At 45.2% G+C, this 14036-nt stretch overlaps 1 protein-coding gene across 1 annotated transcript in view; it reads left to right on the forward strand.

The window, feature by feature from the left end:
• Nucleotides 1-3669: 3669 nt before the first annotated feature.
• Nucleotides 3670-14036, forward strand: part of LOC107120249 (prosaposin-like) — a 72712-nt gene continuing 62345 nt past the window's right edge. The window contains exon 1 of the mRNA XM_015422897.1: nt 3670-3828. Within this exon, the coding sequence (XP_015278383.1) occupies nt 3768-3828 (61 nt within the window). The 5' untranslated portion in view covers nt 3670-3767. The remainder of the gene's footprint in view (nt 3829-14036) is intronic.

The following is a 14036-nucleotide window of genomic DNA, read 5'->3' on the forward strand; positions in this document are numbered from 1 at the left end:
CAGCAGCGGAGCAGCAGGGGCAGCAGAAATTGCCAACCGGTCCAAGCCAATCCCTCTCTCTCATCACCAACAGCAGCAGGAACCAGGAACAGCAATGGAGTCGGCCAGGGAGACTGGCTCCTTTTATGCTCTCTGGCCATACAGAGAAGATTTCGAAAAGGAACATCTTCTGTGATTGGCTAGAGAGCAGATGCCAAAACCCTATTGGCCACTAGTGCTCCTTCCCTAAGAAAAGAGCAAGCTAGTGGCAGCAGCAACAGCAGCCTTGCAAAAAAGTTCCAAAGTTTTGCAAACTGCAATGCATTTGCAAATGCATTGCAGTGATTGGCTGTCTAGTTTCCTCTTCCCCCCTCCCTACTGAAAACAGGAGCAAAAGGCGGGAAAGAAAGGGAAACGGGGTTTCCCTGCTGCCCTTTAAAGTTTAAAGCCCCCGAATGCCATTTTTCGGCAATGCCGAAAAAAGCCGGAAACACCCCCCCCCCCGAATTTTTTCGGATATCCGAAAAGGCTTGTACTGGTCATTTCGGAATCCCGAAAGCCGAAAAATTCTGAAAAGAGTTTTTTGGGAGGATTGTTTTCGGTTCGGGATTCCGAAATGCATACCCCTATTCTTGACCCTTATATAGGTTTCTCAGGAGACATGTGAGGTGGTCTGGTACTCCCATCTCTTTAAGGATCGCCACACAATCAATGGCTTTAGTGTAGTCAATGAAACAGAAGATGTTTTTCTGGTACTCCCTTGCTTTCTCCATAATCCAGCAAATGTTGGCAATTTGATCTCTAGTTCCTCTACCTCTTCAAAATGCAGCTTGTACTTCTGGCAGTTCTCTACCCACATACTGCTGAAGCCTAGCTTGTAGGATCTTGAGCATGACCTTGGTAGCATGTGAAATGAGTGCAATTATTGCAATAGTTTGAACATTCTTTGGCATTGCCCTTCTTTGGGATTGGAATGTTAAGCTGACCTTTTCCAGTCCTGTGGCCTCTACTATTTGTAAAGCCTCTGATGAGACAGACAGCCACATTGCTTTCTTGCATTTCTGTTTCTTTGGGATGGTGCTGATTGCTGCCTCCTGTACAATGTCACAAACCTCTGTCCATAGTTCTTCAGGCATAGTTCTTTAGTCCCTTAAACCTGTTCTTCACCTCCACTGTATATTCATAAGGGATGTGTTCTAGGTCAAACCTGAATGGTCTAGTGGTTTTCCCAACTTTCTTCAGTTTAAGCCTGATTTTTGCAATGAGTAGCTGATGATATGAGCCACAGTCAGCTCCATGTCTTGTTTTTACTGACTGTAAGAGCTTCTCCATCTTTGACTGCAAATGATATACTCAATCTGATTTCAGTGTTGCCCATCTGGTGATGTCCATGTGTAGAGTTGCCTCTTAGGTTGTTGGAAGAGGGTGTTCGCTATGACCAGCATGTTCTCTTGACAAAACTCTGTTAGCCTTTGTCCTGCTTCATTTTGTTCTCCAAGGCCAAACTTGTCCATTATTCCAGTTACTTTTTGACTTCCTACTTTAGCATTCCAGTCCTCTATGATGATAAAGACATCCTGTTTTGGTGTTAGTTGTAGGAGGTGATGTAGGTTTTCATAGAACCAATCCACTTTAGCCTCTTCTGCGTCAGTAGTTGGGGCATAGACTTGGATTACTGTGATGTTGAATGGTTTGCATTGGATTCGAACTGAGATCATTTTTGAGATTGTGTGCCATTACCGCCGTTCTCACTTTCTTGTTGACTATAAAGGCCACACCATTTTTTCTTTGGGATTCTTGGCCACACTAGTTGATATAATGGTCTTCGCCCATTCCTGTCCACTTCAGTACACTGATTCCCAAGATGTTGATGTTCAGTCTTGCCATCTCATTTTTGACCACATCCAACTTACCTTGATTCATAAATCTTACATTCCAGGTTCCTATGCAGTATTGTTCTTTGCAGCATCGGACTTTCCTTTCACCATCAGACACATCCACAGCTGAGCATCCTTTTGGCTTTGGCCCAGCCGCTTTGCACTTTCTGGGGTTACTTGTACTTGCCCTCTGCTCTTCCCCAGTAGCATACTGGACACCTTCCGACCTGAGGGGCTCATTTTCTGGCGTCATATCTTTTAGCCTTTTGATACTGTCCATGGGGTTTTCTTGGCAAAGATACTGGAGTGGGTTGCCATTTCCTTCTCCAGTGGATCACGTTTTGACTGAGTTCTCCGCTGTGGCTTGTCCGTCCTGGGTGGCCCTCCATGACATAGCCTGCAACCTCATCAAACCACACAAGCCCCCTTGCCACGTCAAGGCAGTGATCCATGAGAGAGTTGACAGTAATACTCTCACCTATTGCAGATTTCACATAATTAAAGCTGCTGGATGCTTACACTCCTACCTGAGCTACCAGGAGTGTGCAGCGCTGAGCCTTGTACTTCTCTGCTCCAACATTTGTTTCTGTATTAAATCCTAGAACAGCAGCACCTGCTACAACTGAACAAGGGAGTCTTGGGGTAACAACCAGTCTGTAGTCCTCCCTTTCTTGATAACTTAGCTGGGATTCATTAATCTGCCAGCAGGAGGAGTATGGATTCCCCCTTCAGTCTTTGGAAAGGTGCCCAGGTGGGTTTGGTAACCTGAGGGATCAAACATGGGTCAGATGGCAGAGAAGGTTTTAAAACTGCCCCCTCCACAAGCACAGCCCTGCCAGTAAGAGGGACAGCTTCACACCCTTCCCCTAACAGGCATTGACACTTCTCAGTGTGGGACTTGTGATCCCAGAGACAGTCTTTTCGGGGTTTGGAGGGGGGTTTCTGGAGATAGGAGGTCGCAATAAGGATCTGCACCCACACAAGCACCTTCCACTGACTATTGGTTCCTGTTTCTGTATGAATTCACAGTAATCGTTTTTACTCCTGCTTTAAACCAACATGTCTTTTTCAATGCGGGGCCATAATTTGCAAGTCTGCATCAGATGAAGAAAATTGAAACCTACTAGCTGAAAACGAGAAGGGAGCAATCACTGGAGAAGACCCTGATGCTGGGAAAGATTGAAGGTCAAAGAAGACGGGGATGGCAAAGGATGAGATGGTTAGACAGTGTCAGATGCAACGAACATGAAATTGAGCAAACTTCAGAGGACGGCGGAAAACAGGAAGGCCTGGCGAGATCTGGTCCATGGGGTCGCGAAGAGTCAGACTTGACTGTGCGACTGAACAACAACAAAAGCTGAAAAATAGTACAGTGTGTTACAAATTGTGGCTGGCTTACATGATGTCTTACCATCTTTCCTTCCCCAAACAGCCTACCTGCGCAGCTACTGTGTTGTGATAATCAATTTATTAAAATGGCCCATGGTAGGAAGAATTTTTAAAAAACCCACGTTCTGCATTTTTCTTCTCACTGGCATAAAGATTTGAATGTTAACACAGTTACATTTTAACTAGATGGAGAAGAGACCAAAAATCCCACGAGAACCACTTCGGGAAGTACTCAGGTTTTTCCTGCAGTAATGAAGAGAAGCAGCATCTCATGAGCTGGTAGGGACCGGCTGTGATGTGGGGAATCTGGGTTCTCTCCCCGAGTGCTGCTGCTCCTACGTATTAGGTGCATTTAATTACATTGGCCTAGGGATGGGTGTGGTAAATGGTGCTTGTGAAACTTCTGGGGTTTGGGTAGCAGTCTCTTTCCATCTGGCTGCCTGTTCCAGGACTGCTCATTGTGCGCAGGAGGCATCAGTTTAAGCTCTTCTCCTTGCCGAAGCAGTCGTTTGTGCCAAGAACATGGAAGGCTTATGGAAAGGCTGGGTGCTGCTCACAGCACTCTACTTGGCGTCTTGCCGAGGTAAGGACTGACCTTTTATCTTGGGGAGCAGAGGATAGGGGGCAGGCTGGAAATGTGTGGTGTCAATCCTGTTAAAGGATAAGGAATGTGCAAGAAGAATAAGCTGCCTTCTGGTTTGCTGTCCTGAGAAAGAAATGTGATGTTTCACCAGCTGGAATAAAAGTTTCTAGAACGGGACGGAAAGGAAGGCTCTGCATCTTTGCTAGACTTGGGTATTCTTTTCTGCACAAGGAAGGGCACAGATGGGTATTCTTAAGAAGCTGCAAAGTGGAAGTTTGCATAGGCAAGCAGAATGCCTTGGATTCACTCTGTACTTCAGTTCTGTTTCTAGAATTGACAAATATGCTCCAGTCTAGTCTGTGATGAACTATAGATTATACATCAAACCTTCAGTCTGATACTTTAGTATGGTATGAGAGTAAGGGGAGGTCAGGACTTGTGTGTTCAGAGGTGAAGTCCAATGCCCTTTAAATTATGTACTCAGTTGGGGTGTGATTGCTACCCCCCCCCCCACATGCTTTTACTGCCCCAGCAAGAACACCGTTAAGTTCTTGGTTTCGTCTTCAGCCACATCTGGGTCCTTGTACTTGTCTGGCACAAAGTAGCATAGAATCTTCACTCCAGTTTCCTTTCACTTGACAGCTGGAGAAGGGGCAGGGAGACTACTTTTACTGCAGGAGAGAAAACTACTTGATTTTAAGGTAGATATTAAATGTGCAGACTCTCTTCTGCTTACTCATGTTGCCTTGTCAAACCAGTTTTCAGAGTTACAAGGCGTCTTGGCTTCCAGGCAGAACTTGCATACAGCTGGTTTGGGTAGCTCAACGTTGGGCAGGTTTTCAGAAATGTCTTAGACATGCATTAAGGGGAAAGCTAGGCTAATTTTGCAAAGCAAAACTTGGATCTCAACTTCTCAAAATGTGTGTTTGTATAAGAGCAGGGGTGGCCAAACTGTGGCTCGGGAGCCACATGCGGCTCTTTCACACATTATGTGGTTCCCGGCAGGGTGGGGGGGCAAGCAAAGGTCTTCCCTTCCCCAATCAGTGTTTCCTTCCCTGAGTAGGCTTGAGATGGGGGGAAGCAGAGAAAAAAGTGACTTCAAATGCATTCTCAAAGTGCCCCCCCCCCCGACCTGCCGGCTTGGAGGCATCTGTCTCTTTAAATCCCTTCTCCAAGCCAGCTGGCATGGGGGGGGGCTGGAGGACGCATTTAAAATTAAAAATTTCTTTCTATCTCTCCCTCCCCCATCTATTTGCTTTCTTTCCACTTTCTTTCTTTCTGTCTTCTCTCTCTCTCTCTCCCTCCCTATCTAAAGTTAAATGTATTCTCTAAGCCCCATCACACCAGCAGACTGGCTTGGCTCGGAGAAGGTATTTGTCTCTTTAATATGCAATTTTGTATTTTTCAATAAAAATGTGTGTGTTCATGTCTTGTGGCTCTCAAACATCTGACTTTTTTCTATGTGGCTTTTACCTTAAGCAAGTTTGGCTGCCACTGGTATAAGAGGGATCAACTCCATCTTCATTTTAGTTGCTTTTTGTCTAGGTTGCCAAGGCAGCACTGGATATTGGGGGAACGGGTTTATCTTCACACTTTTATCTTTATGCTAGAATTCATACTAGCTTACAGTTGCACAGCTGGGCCCTCCATGGGACCAGGGCAGCTCCAAAACAACCTCATCTGTTCTGTGTGTCTGTAACAAAATGCTGTCCAGATTTGTGTCCAAACTGGTTATAGCTCTCCAGATTCAGTTGACTGAAGTTTAAGGAACTGTCTTGCATTTTCTGCAGTAAGCATAATCCCTGTTGAGTTGTTTGAATGTTATTGGATGGCATAAGGAAGGTGGAGGGTTATGGTGGGTCATATCAAACAAAGGCTACTTCTACTTAGTATCTTTCATAGCTGCCTTTCACCCAGAAAAGTTGGCTCAAGCTATAATCACTATATTAAAGTAGAACCCATAGTAGCAATTCCTTCAGTGCTTTGTTTTTCTTTTCAAGAAGGTATTAAGCAGGCAGGATATAGTATTTTACTGAGACAGCCATGCCCTAATACCACTGTCAAGTTAACCGCATGAAGAGGAGAAACTTGGTGTAGAACTGCCTTCTGAGGGGTATTGATGTGGGGGAAAACGTGTTATTTTTAAAAGTTGGAGCTTATCTACTTTGGGTCCTTAGAGCAGCAGTTCTCAAACTTTACCCACCCAAGGGTCACCATGTTGATTACCTTCTTTGTGGATTCTAAGCCTATCCTTTTTGACTGGTACAGCATGCTGGAGAGCCCCCCCCCCCCCCCCGAATATGTAATGGCAGACCACATTTATTTATTTAATTAGACTTTATACTGCCCTCTGCAAGTGGGCTCAGGGCAATGTACAATTATTATCCATAAAATACATATAAAATCTGATAAGTAATTTAAAATACAATCCTATAAATACCTAGTACCCATATGATGCTGTAATACAATCGTAGCTCCCGTACCGCTTAGGTGGGAAGGTGACAGTGTTCTGTGTGCCTTGGCGTTTAGTCATGCCGGCTACATGACCACGGAGAAGTCTTCAGACAGCACTGGCTCTTCGGCTTGGAAACAGAGATGAGCACTGCCCCCTAGAGTCAGATTCAACTAGCTTTCGAGCAAGGGAAACCTTTTACTTTAATTTACTTTAGTCTTTTCCTAAGACATTCCAAAAAGATGCTGAGCGTATCTGCTTTTCATGAAACAACTAAGGGAGGAAAGTCCACAAAACCTCCAGGATCCCTTTTCACTGGTGAAATCTCATGGTACTAACAAGCATGGCATTTTGTTTTAGTACACAGAAAGGAAACTGAGTCAGTGAAACAGCAGCTTGCACATTCCTACCCAGTAGGAATTAAGTGACAATAAAGTTGTCCCTGTTATTTTAGTGGCCTGTTTTGGGAAAGTTTGCTGGATATTGCTGGAATGAAAGAGATCTTAGATTATCTTTTCCCATTCTTGGGCACCTTTTACATGGTGGATTTCCACCCTGTTACATAAGCCGATGCATTAAGAGCCTTATCCACTGGACTTCAAAAGCAAGTTTTTAAACTAGGCGGGCAGGTCGAATTCTGTAGGGTCATAAATCTGAATGTATCACCTCTTTGGAAAGGGCTTCATACTGGAGACGGCATGAAACTTACCTGAAACCATTGAGATGGAGGGCGGCTCAATGGGGGGTGGGAAACGTTCTGTAAAAACTCTTGGACCTTATTGGCACATAGCTCTTCAGGGAGCTTTCCTACGGGTAAAGAAGGGAGATTCCCCCCACACACACACACTCTCCTGTTGCAGACAATCCAGTTTGCCCCCTACTCTTCCTGTAGTCCACCAACCTGAAGCAGCTTAGTTTGGAGCAGTACAGTTGGGGGAATAAAGCAAGCTACAGGGAGGTAGTGTTGCCTTCCTTGGCCTGCTTGGCCTGCTTAGTAAGTCTTGAAGCAGCTCATAGAAACAAAAAGATTAGGATCTTGCACAACCTGCACTTCAACTGCTATTGTCTGATAACTGCCTATGGACACAGTAGGGTACGCCTCTCTGAAATCCTTTGCATTGGCACATGGAATGAAAACCAGTTCAGTCTTACACTGGATGTAACTACATGAAGACTGTCCCTCCTTGGTGCCAGTCAGTTTCTTGGTGTTCATAGGGCTTAGCCGTTTGTTCCCAGGGACCTATGAGCACATTTTCAGGCTGATGCTTTAAGGTGAGCTGGAAGCTGGGGGGCTGGCTGGTGACAGCAGCTCTCAGCGCCTGCCTTTCAAAACCGGCGGAAGCGTTTTTGGTCCCCTTCTGCTGAAACAGTCTCCACCCTTTTTTGAGAAGACAAAGGGCTCACCTTCTGCTCTTGCAAAAAGATTTGCGGACACTGTAGAGCAGGGGTGTTGAAGCCATTTGTTACGATGGCCGCATCTGACATAAATGTCACTTTGTTGGGCTGGGCCGTTTGTGCCATAAAATGTAATGCCAGGTACTGGAAATATAAATGTTATAAAGGACACTCAAAGGACAAACATATTAAAACAGTAACACTCTTACAGTATCTCTCTGATGCCCACTCTCTGACTTCTACTGCCTGTTACGCATTAGAACTGGGACAGTATACAGGGACATAATGCACAGCCTCTGTCATCTGGCAATAAATCTGCCAATTGTTCACGAGCTGGATAAGAACCCTAGATGGGCCACTTCTGGCCCATGGACCATATGTTTGACACCCCTGCAAAGTCCCCTGGAGGGAGGTCCCAGAACCCCCGTTTGCGAAATACTGTGCTAGATGTCCCTATGGCTTCATAATTCTTATTATTTGTGTTTGGATGGCTTTTCGTTTGGCTAGGCTAAATGCTTTCCCCTGTGCTATTCTGGTGGGTAGACTCCATGAGTACACTACTTAAGCAACCCCCACTCTCCAGAAAATGTTCTTTTCTTAAAGATAATGATCCGAAAATTACATTGGGTATGCCTAAATATGTAAAAAATGTAAAGGATTCCCTTGCTTGAAAGCTAGTCAAATTCTACTATAGGGGGTGGTGTTCATCTCCATTTCCAAGACAAAGAGCCAGTGCTGTCCGAAGATGTTTCCGTGGCCATGTGGCAGAGCATTGGGCAAGGCATTAGTAAACACTGAGGCACACAGTATGCTGTTACCTTCCCACTGAAGTGGTACCTATTTATCTACTTGCAATTTCTTGCTTTTGAACTGCTAGGTTGGCAGGAGCTGGGGCCAGAGACGGGAGCTCACTCTGTCACACGGCACTAGGGTCTCGAACTGCGAAACTACAGATCTTCTGGTCTGCAGCTCAGCGTCTTAACCTCTGAGCCACCACAGCCCAGTCCTTTGAACCCTTGATTCCAAATAAGATATTTAGACATTTTCTGCGGCTCCAAGCTTCTAAGGTTGAAAGGAAAGGAGTAGGTTACTCAGATGATGTGCATGTGGGTCTGGGGCAACTGAAACGTCATCCCTTATTTTCTTTGTGTGTGGGCTGCCCCTTTGAGAGGCCTGTGGATGCAGCTAGTGGTAGTTTCCAAGGCTTCCCTTGTTTGTATACCTTTAAGAACATAAGAGACGCCAATGTTGGATCAGGCCAAAGGCCCATCCAGTCCAACACTCTGTGTCACACAGTGGCCAGAAATACCAGGTGCCATCAGGAGGTCCACCCGTGGGGCCAGGACATTAGAAGCCCTCCCACTTGTTGACACCCCCCCCAAGCACCAAGAAGACAGAGCGTCACTTGCCCCAGAGCCCCTATCTATACCTTGTGGCTAATAGCCACTGATGGACCTCTGCTCCAAATGCTTATCTAATTCCCTTTTGAAGCCGTCCATGCTTGTAGCTGCCACCACTTCCTGTGGCAGTGAATTCCAAGTGTTAATCACTCTTTGGGTGAAGAAGTACTTCCTTTTATCCGTTCTAACCCGACCGCTCAGCAATTTCATGGAGTGCCCACGAGTTCTTATATTGTGAGAAAGGGAGAAAAATACCTCTTTTCCTACCTGCTCTATTCCATGCATAATCTTATAAACCTCGATCATGTCACTCCTCAGTCGTCGTTTCTCCAAGCTAAAGAGCCCTAAGTGCTTTAACCTTTCCTCATAGGGAAAGTGTTCCAACCCTTTTATCATTCGAATTGCCCTTTTCTGCACTTTTCCCAAAGCTATAATATCCTTTTTAAGGTGTGGTGACCAGAACTGCACACAGTATTCCAAATGAGGCCGCACCATTGATTTATATAAGGGCATTATGATATTGGCTGATCTGTTTTCAATTTTTCTTGCTTGCTGATCTTGGTATTACTTTGGCTGGAGTTAAATTTCTGGCATCTGTGGCTTCTATGCGAAGATGGCAAGAGAAAGGTGGTGTTTGTAAGAATGCCTCTGTCCAAGGTCACTGGGTTGGTAAATAAAGATATTCTTCCTCTTCCAAAAAGTTGTGTTCCCCCCCCCCCATGCTTGGCCACGGCTACCACCCTTTTCTACATAGTGTAGGCAGAGCATTGGGCAAGGCAGGTTCATCATGCCTGGTTTGCCTCAGAGGTCTATGGAAAGAGTCGTTCTTGTCACACTTGTCATTCCTGGGCAATTCAGAACTATAAAGGGGCACACCCACCTCCTACATCATTGCAACATCACCAGGTGCAGTACTTTGCAAGCCGAATAAGGCTCATCCTTGCCCCCAGGAGATCAGCGCTGTTTAGTCAAACACATACTAAGGCCCAGTGAGATCAAAAGCTGTGACTGGGGCTTTGGTAATCACAAGTACTCTGAACACCCTAAAACTTTTCTAAGGCAATCTGGCATCACCGCTTCCAGGCAGTGTAGCTCTGGCTGTGCAGGAAAAGATATTCTGATGTTTTTCTCCATTTTGTCTTAAAGTTTCAGCCTCCCTTCTCAGACAGGGCACAATACACTCTCCAGTTAATTTATTTGTGAATAGTCAGTGACTAGATGCTCGGCTGAGAAGCAGTTCCACAGCTCAGCCTGTTCTCAAGCCGGCTGGCTGCCCTGAGCTTTGGTGGCTTCTATAACACTTTTATCCCTCCCACTCTCCCTCCAAGGAGTTCAGGCTTGTGGTGCCTCCCTTCCCATCTTCCCAAGATACCTGGTGGGCTGGGCTGGAAGTGACTGGCCTGAGATCATCTTGTGAGCTTCATGATGGCCGTGTGTGTGTGCTGTGTGTGTGGGGGGGGTTGAATCTACCTATTCTGGCACCCTCTACACACCATGGTGATTCTTTCCCTTCCTTATACCTGGACCCTTGACCATTACTGGTCCAGTGCAATTCAATGTATGGTTTGCAGTTGAGATCTCAGACTTGGATTCTGGGGATTGGCAATTAAGGCCTTTGTGGGGGTGGTTGAAATTAATGTCCCACTTCCTAAGTTCTTTATGTTCCTCTACAACTCAGCAAATGATGGTGCTAGGAGTTTACAACTGAACTCAAAAGGCCTTGAGCTGATGTGCTACTTGCCTGCCAGGTTATAGTACTTTGTCCCAAAAGTCTAAATTTGGAAGGAATTGAAGAAATCCCAATGATACTAGAAGCTGTGCCATTGCTCTTTACTGGGTAATGCAGGAGATTCTGTGGTAGCCTATGGAAGGAGAAATAATACAGGTATGTGCGTGTGTATAACCTTTGAAGAGGTTACCATTTGACTCTGTTTAGTCTCTGATGTTCTGCAATACTTATTGTCTCAATGAGAACGAGAAAGATTGGTGGTAATCCCATGTTGCAGATTAGCAAAGTGGTTAATACATTGTTGCTCAAACTGGGGTCATGGCCAGTGTTCCCTCTAAGCTGAGTTAGTGTGAGCTAGCTCACAGTTTTTTTGCCTCCGGCTCACACATTTTTGTCTCAGCTCAGGAAGGATGGCTCCAGAGCAGATTTATTTATGCAGTAGCCAAATCGCTCACTCACAACTTTAATGCCAGTAGCTCACAAAGTAGAATTTTTGCTCACAAGACTCCACAGCTTAGAGGGAGCATTGGTCATGGCTATATATGCTTGTTCAACGTGCTTTCTGTTGCACCACGTTGGTTTTACACTTCAGTCTGCAAAAAGCTCCTAGCAGTAAACCCCAGGCACTGCACAACTAATTGTTGGGACTATGGCTGAGAGGTCTCGGTGAGATGGGGAGGCTTCTGTGCAGAGGACAATGGTAATGGCTGTGGTTTGGCGGCAGCAGGTCACCAGATCTAACCCCAGCTGCTGCAGATGAAAGGTTTAGGGGGTGATCTCCAGCAGAGACCTGGAGCTGCTGCTAGTCAGAGCAGACAGATTGACCTTAACAGGCCAGTAGTTTGGCTGTACTTTGGGTAAGGCAGCTTCATGTGTTCAACTCCTTTGTTAGCTTGAGAATGGGATTACTCAGCAGATGGCAGTAAAAGGGCATGCCTACCGCTTGCTAAATTCTAGGGGGGGGGGTTGGCATTGATAATAGATTGCAATTCGTTCTGATAAGTCACTCTGATTAATCTCCTCATCAAAGATGCTAAGAAGTAAAGTAAGCAAACTACCCAAAAAGGGCAATTCTAGAAAGCAGGAAATGGTACAAACTAGCATAACAGGCTGGGGAACTCTCTGCTGCAAACCAGCTGTATCTTGGCTCCCATCTGAGCCTGTCACTTTTGCTCAAGGCATACAGTGATGTGATGCTGGGCTGGTATCTTAAGCATCCCTAGGTGAGAGCTGCTTTCTGCCTTGGTTGGTGCTTTGAATGCATGGGAGAAATCACCTGGAAAAGAAGGGGAGCGATACAGGCTAACTTCAGTCACACCATTCCTTAGGACATTTAAATAGTGCCCACGCTCGGCCTTCCCCATAAAGGCTTTCCTTTACCCTTGCAGGGGCAAATAGGGCAGGTCTTTGTTATAATTATGGAGTGGACCTTTATATGCTTGTGCAAGGAGAACAGGCAGTACGGTATCATATGTAAACGTTATTGCAGATGCATACAATTACAGTTTTATTTGCTATAGTTAAGACAAGGTAGTATTAAAAACTCTTAATGTTCTTTGATCATACATCAAACCGCTCTAAATCTGAGGGCCAAACTACGTGGTTCAACATCTGTGGGTTTAACCCATGGATCCAAATGCTGTTTCAAAACTGAAGTTGGTCATTTTAAAATGCCACAAGGGTCTGATCCCAATTTCCTGTTCCTGCTGCACTGCAGGCCCAATCAGCATAGGGCTCTTGGGGCAATTTCAAATGGCCAATTGCATCTTTAAAATGGCATTGGGGTCCATGAGTCAGACCTGTAATGTGTAGTTTAGTGCTGTGGTTTACTGTCTGAGTGCTGATAACCTGTCTCACAGGGGTGCTAGGATGAAAGTAGAGATTGGGGATACTACCTTCCCTTCCTTGGAGGAAGGGTGGGGGTTTAATATAACAGCCAAGGAAGAGAAACCAGATGAAAATTTAATATATTAAGATATGCAGCAACAATTTTAAGTTTGCCATTATGACAAATTCAAAACATTCCTGTTAAGAAACTGAGGTAGAAATTGAATTCTCCAACATCTAGGATAGCAAGTTCTTGCTGCAGTATTAAATCAGTACACCATTTCTAGCTAAACTTACTAAAAATATATATATGGATCTAATGCTAGCTTTGATGCATTTTGGTATTCACAAATAATTCTTGCTGTTCTCCAGTACACAGTTGAGTATGGCAAGAAATTTAGCTTCTAATACAGATCTTTACTCAAACCTTATTTCTTCCAGCAGCCCAAATAATGAAGGTAACATTGGTTTTAAATAGCCTGTAAGCACTGTGAAAGGCACCTTAAATAAAAGCTTAGAATTTTAAAAGTGAAATGAGAGCATCTTCTATGAGTCTAAAAATGTTTAATTTTTAAGACTCCGCTCTCCTTCCTCTCACATTTTAAGGGGGAGACATGGTCCTGCAATTTCCTATATGCTACTTTGTCTCCTGAGACTCACAGTGGCTAAAAAAAAAAGATGGCAAATTGCAAACGCATAAAACTGAATAAAAACAGTACAGCCAAATCTGCAGAAACAGTTTATCATCTACCAGTGCTGTGAGAAAACCCTGAGTACAGAAACTGAAGGTAACCTAGGGATGCCAGCTTCTAGGTGGGACCTGGCGATCCCCTGGAATTACTGCTCATCTCTGGACTACAGAAATCAGTTTCCCTGGAGAAAATGGATCTTTTGGCGGGTGGACTGTATAGCATTGTACCCCACTGAGGTCCCTGTCCTTCCCAGGCGCCATTCCTAAATCTCCAGGAGTTTCCCAACCTGGATCTGGCAACCTTTCCCCCCATCTCTGCTGGTGGCCGGGGGGAACATGGCAATCCTATGGTGACCTTCTCAGCCATGCTGGTAAGCCACTCCAAAGGACTGGTCCTGCCACAGAAAAGGTCGATGGCCTGACTGTTGCCAGATGGATGCTCCTGAGAGAGGACTCTGCAAGGAGCACCTGTCTGAAGAATGCAGCTGGTGTGGGAGAAAAATGCTGTGGTTTGACAAGTATGAAGGCCTCGGGCTGTAAAGGTTTTAAAGGTAATAACCAGCAAGCCTGGGGAACTGGTGCACAGGAATTATCTGTTCCAGGTTTATGGTAAGGTAGAGTAACATGTCTGTCTAGAAAGATTCCAAGTGTATTATGGTTATGGCCTTGTAGCCCTGCCCTTCATCAACATGGTCCATTTAGCCCCACCATTTA

Source organism: Gekko japonicus, unplaced genomic scaffold, assembly GCF_001447785.1.
Source record: "Gekko japonicus isolate JY-2015 unplaced genomic scaffold, Gekko_japonicus_V1.1 scaffold49, whole genome shotgun sequence".
Taxonomy (NCBI): Eukaryota; Metazoa; Chordata; class Lepidosauria; order Squamata; family Gekkonidae; genus Gekko; species Gekko japonicus.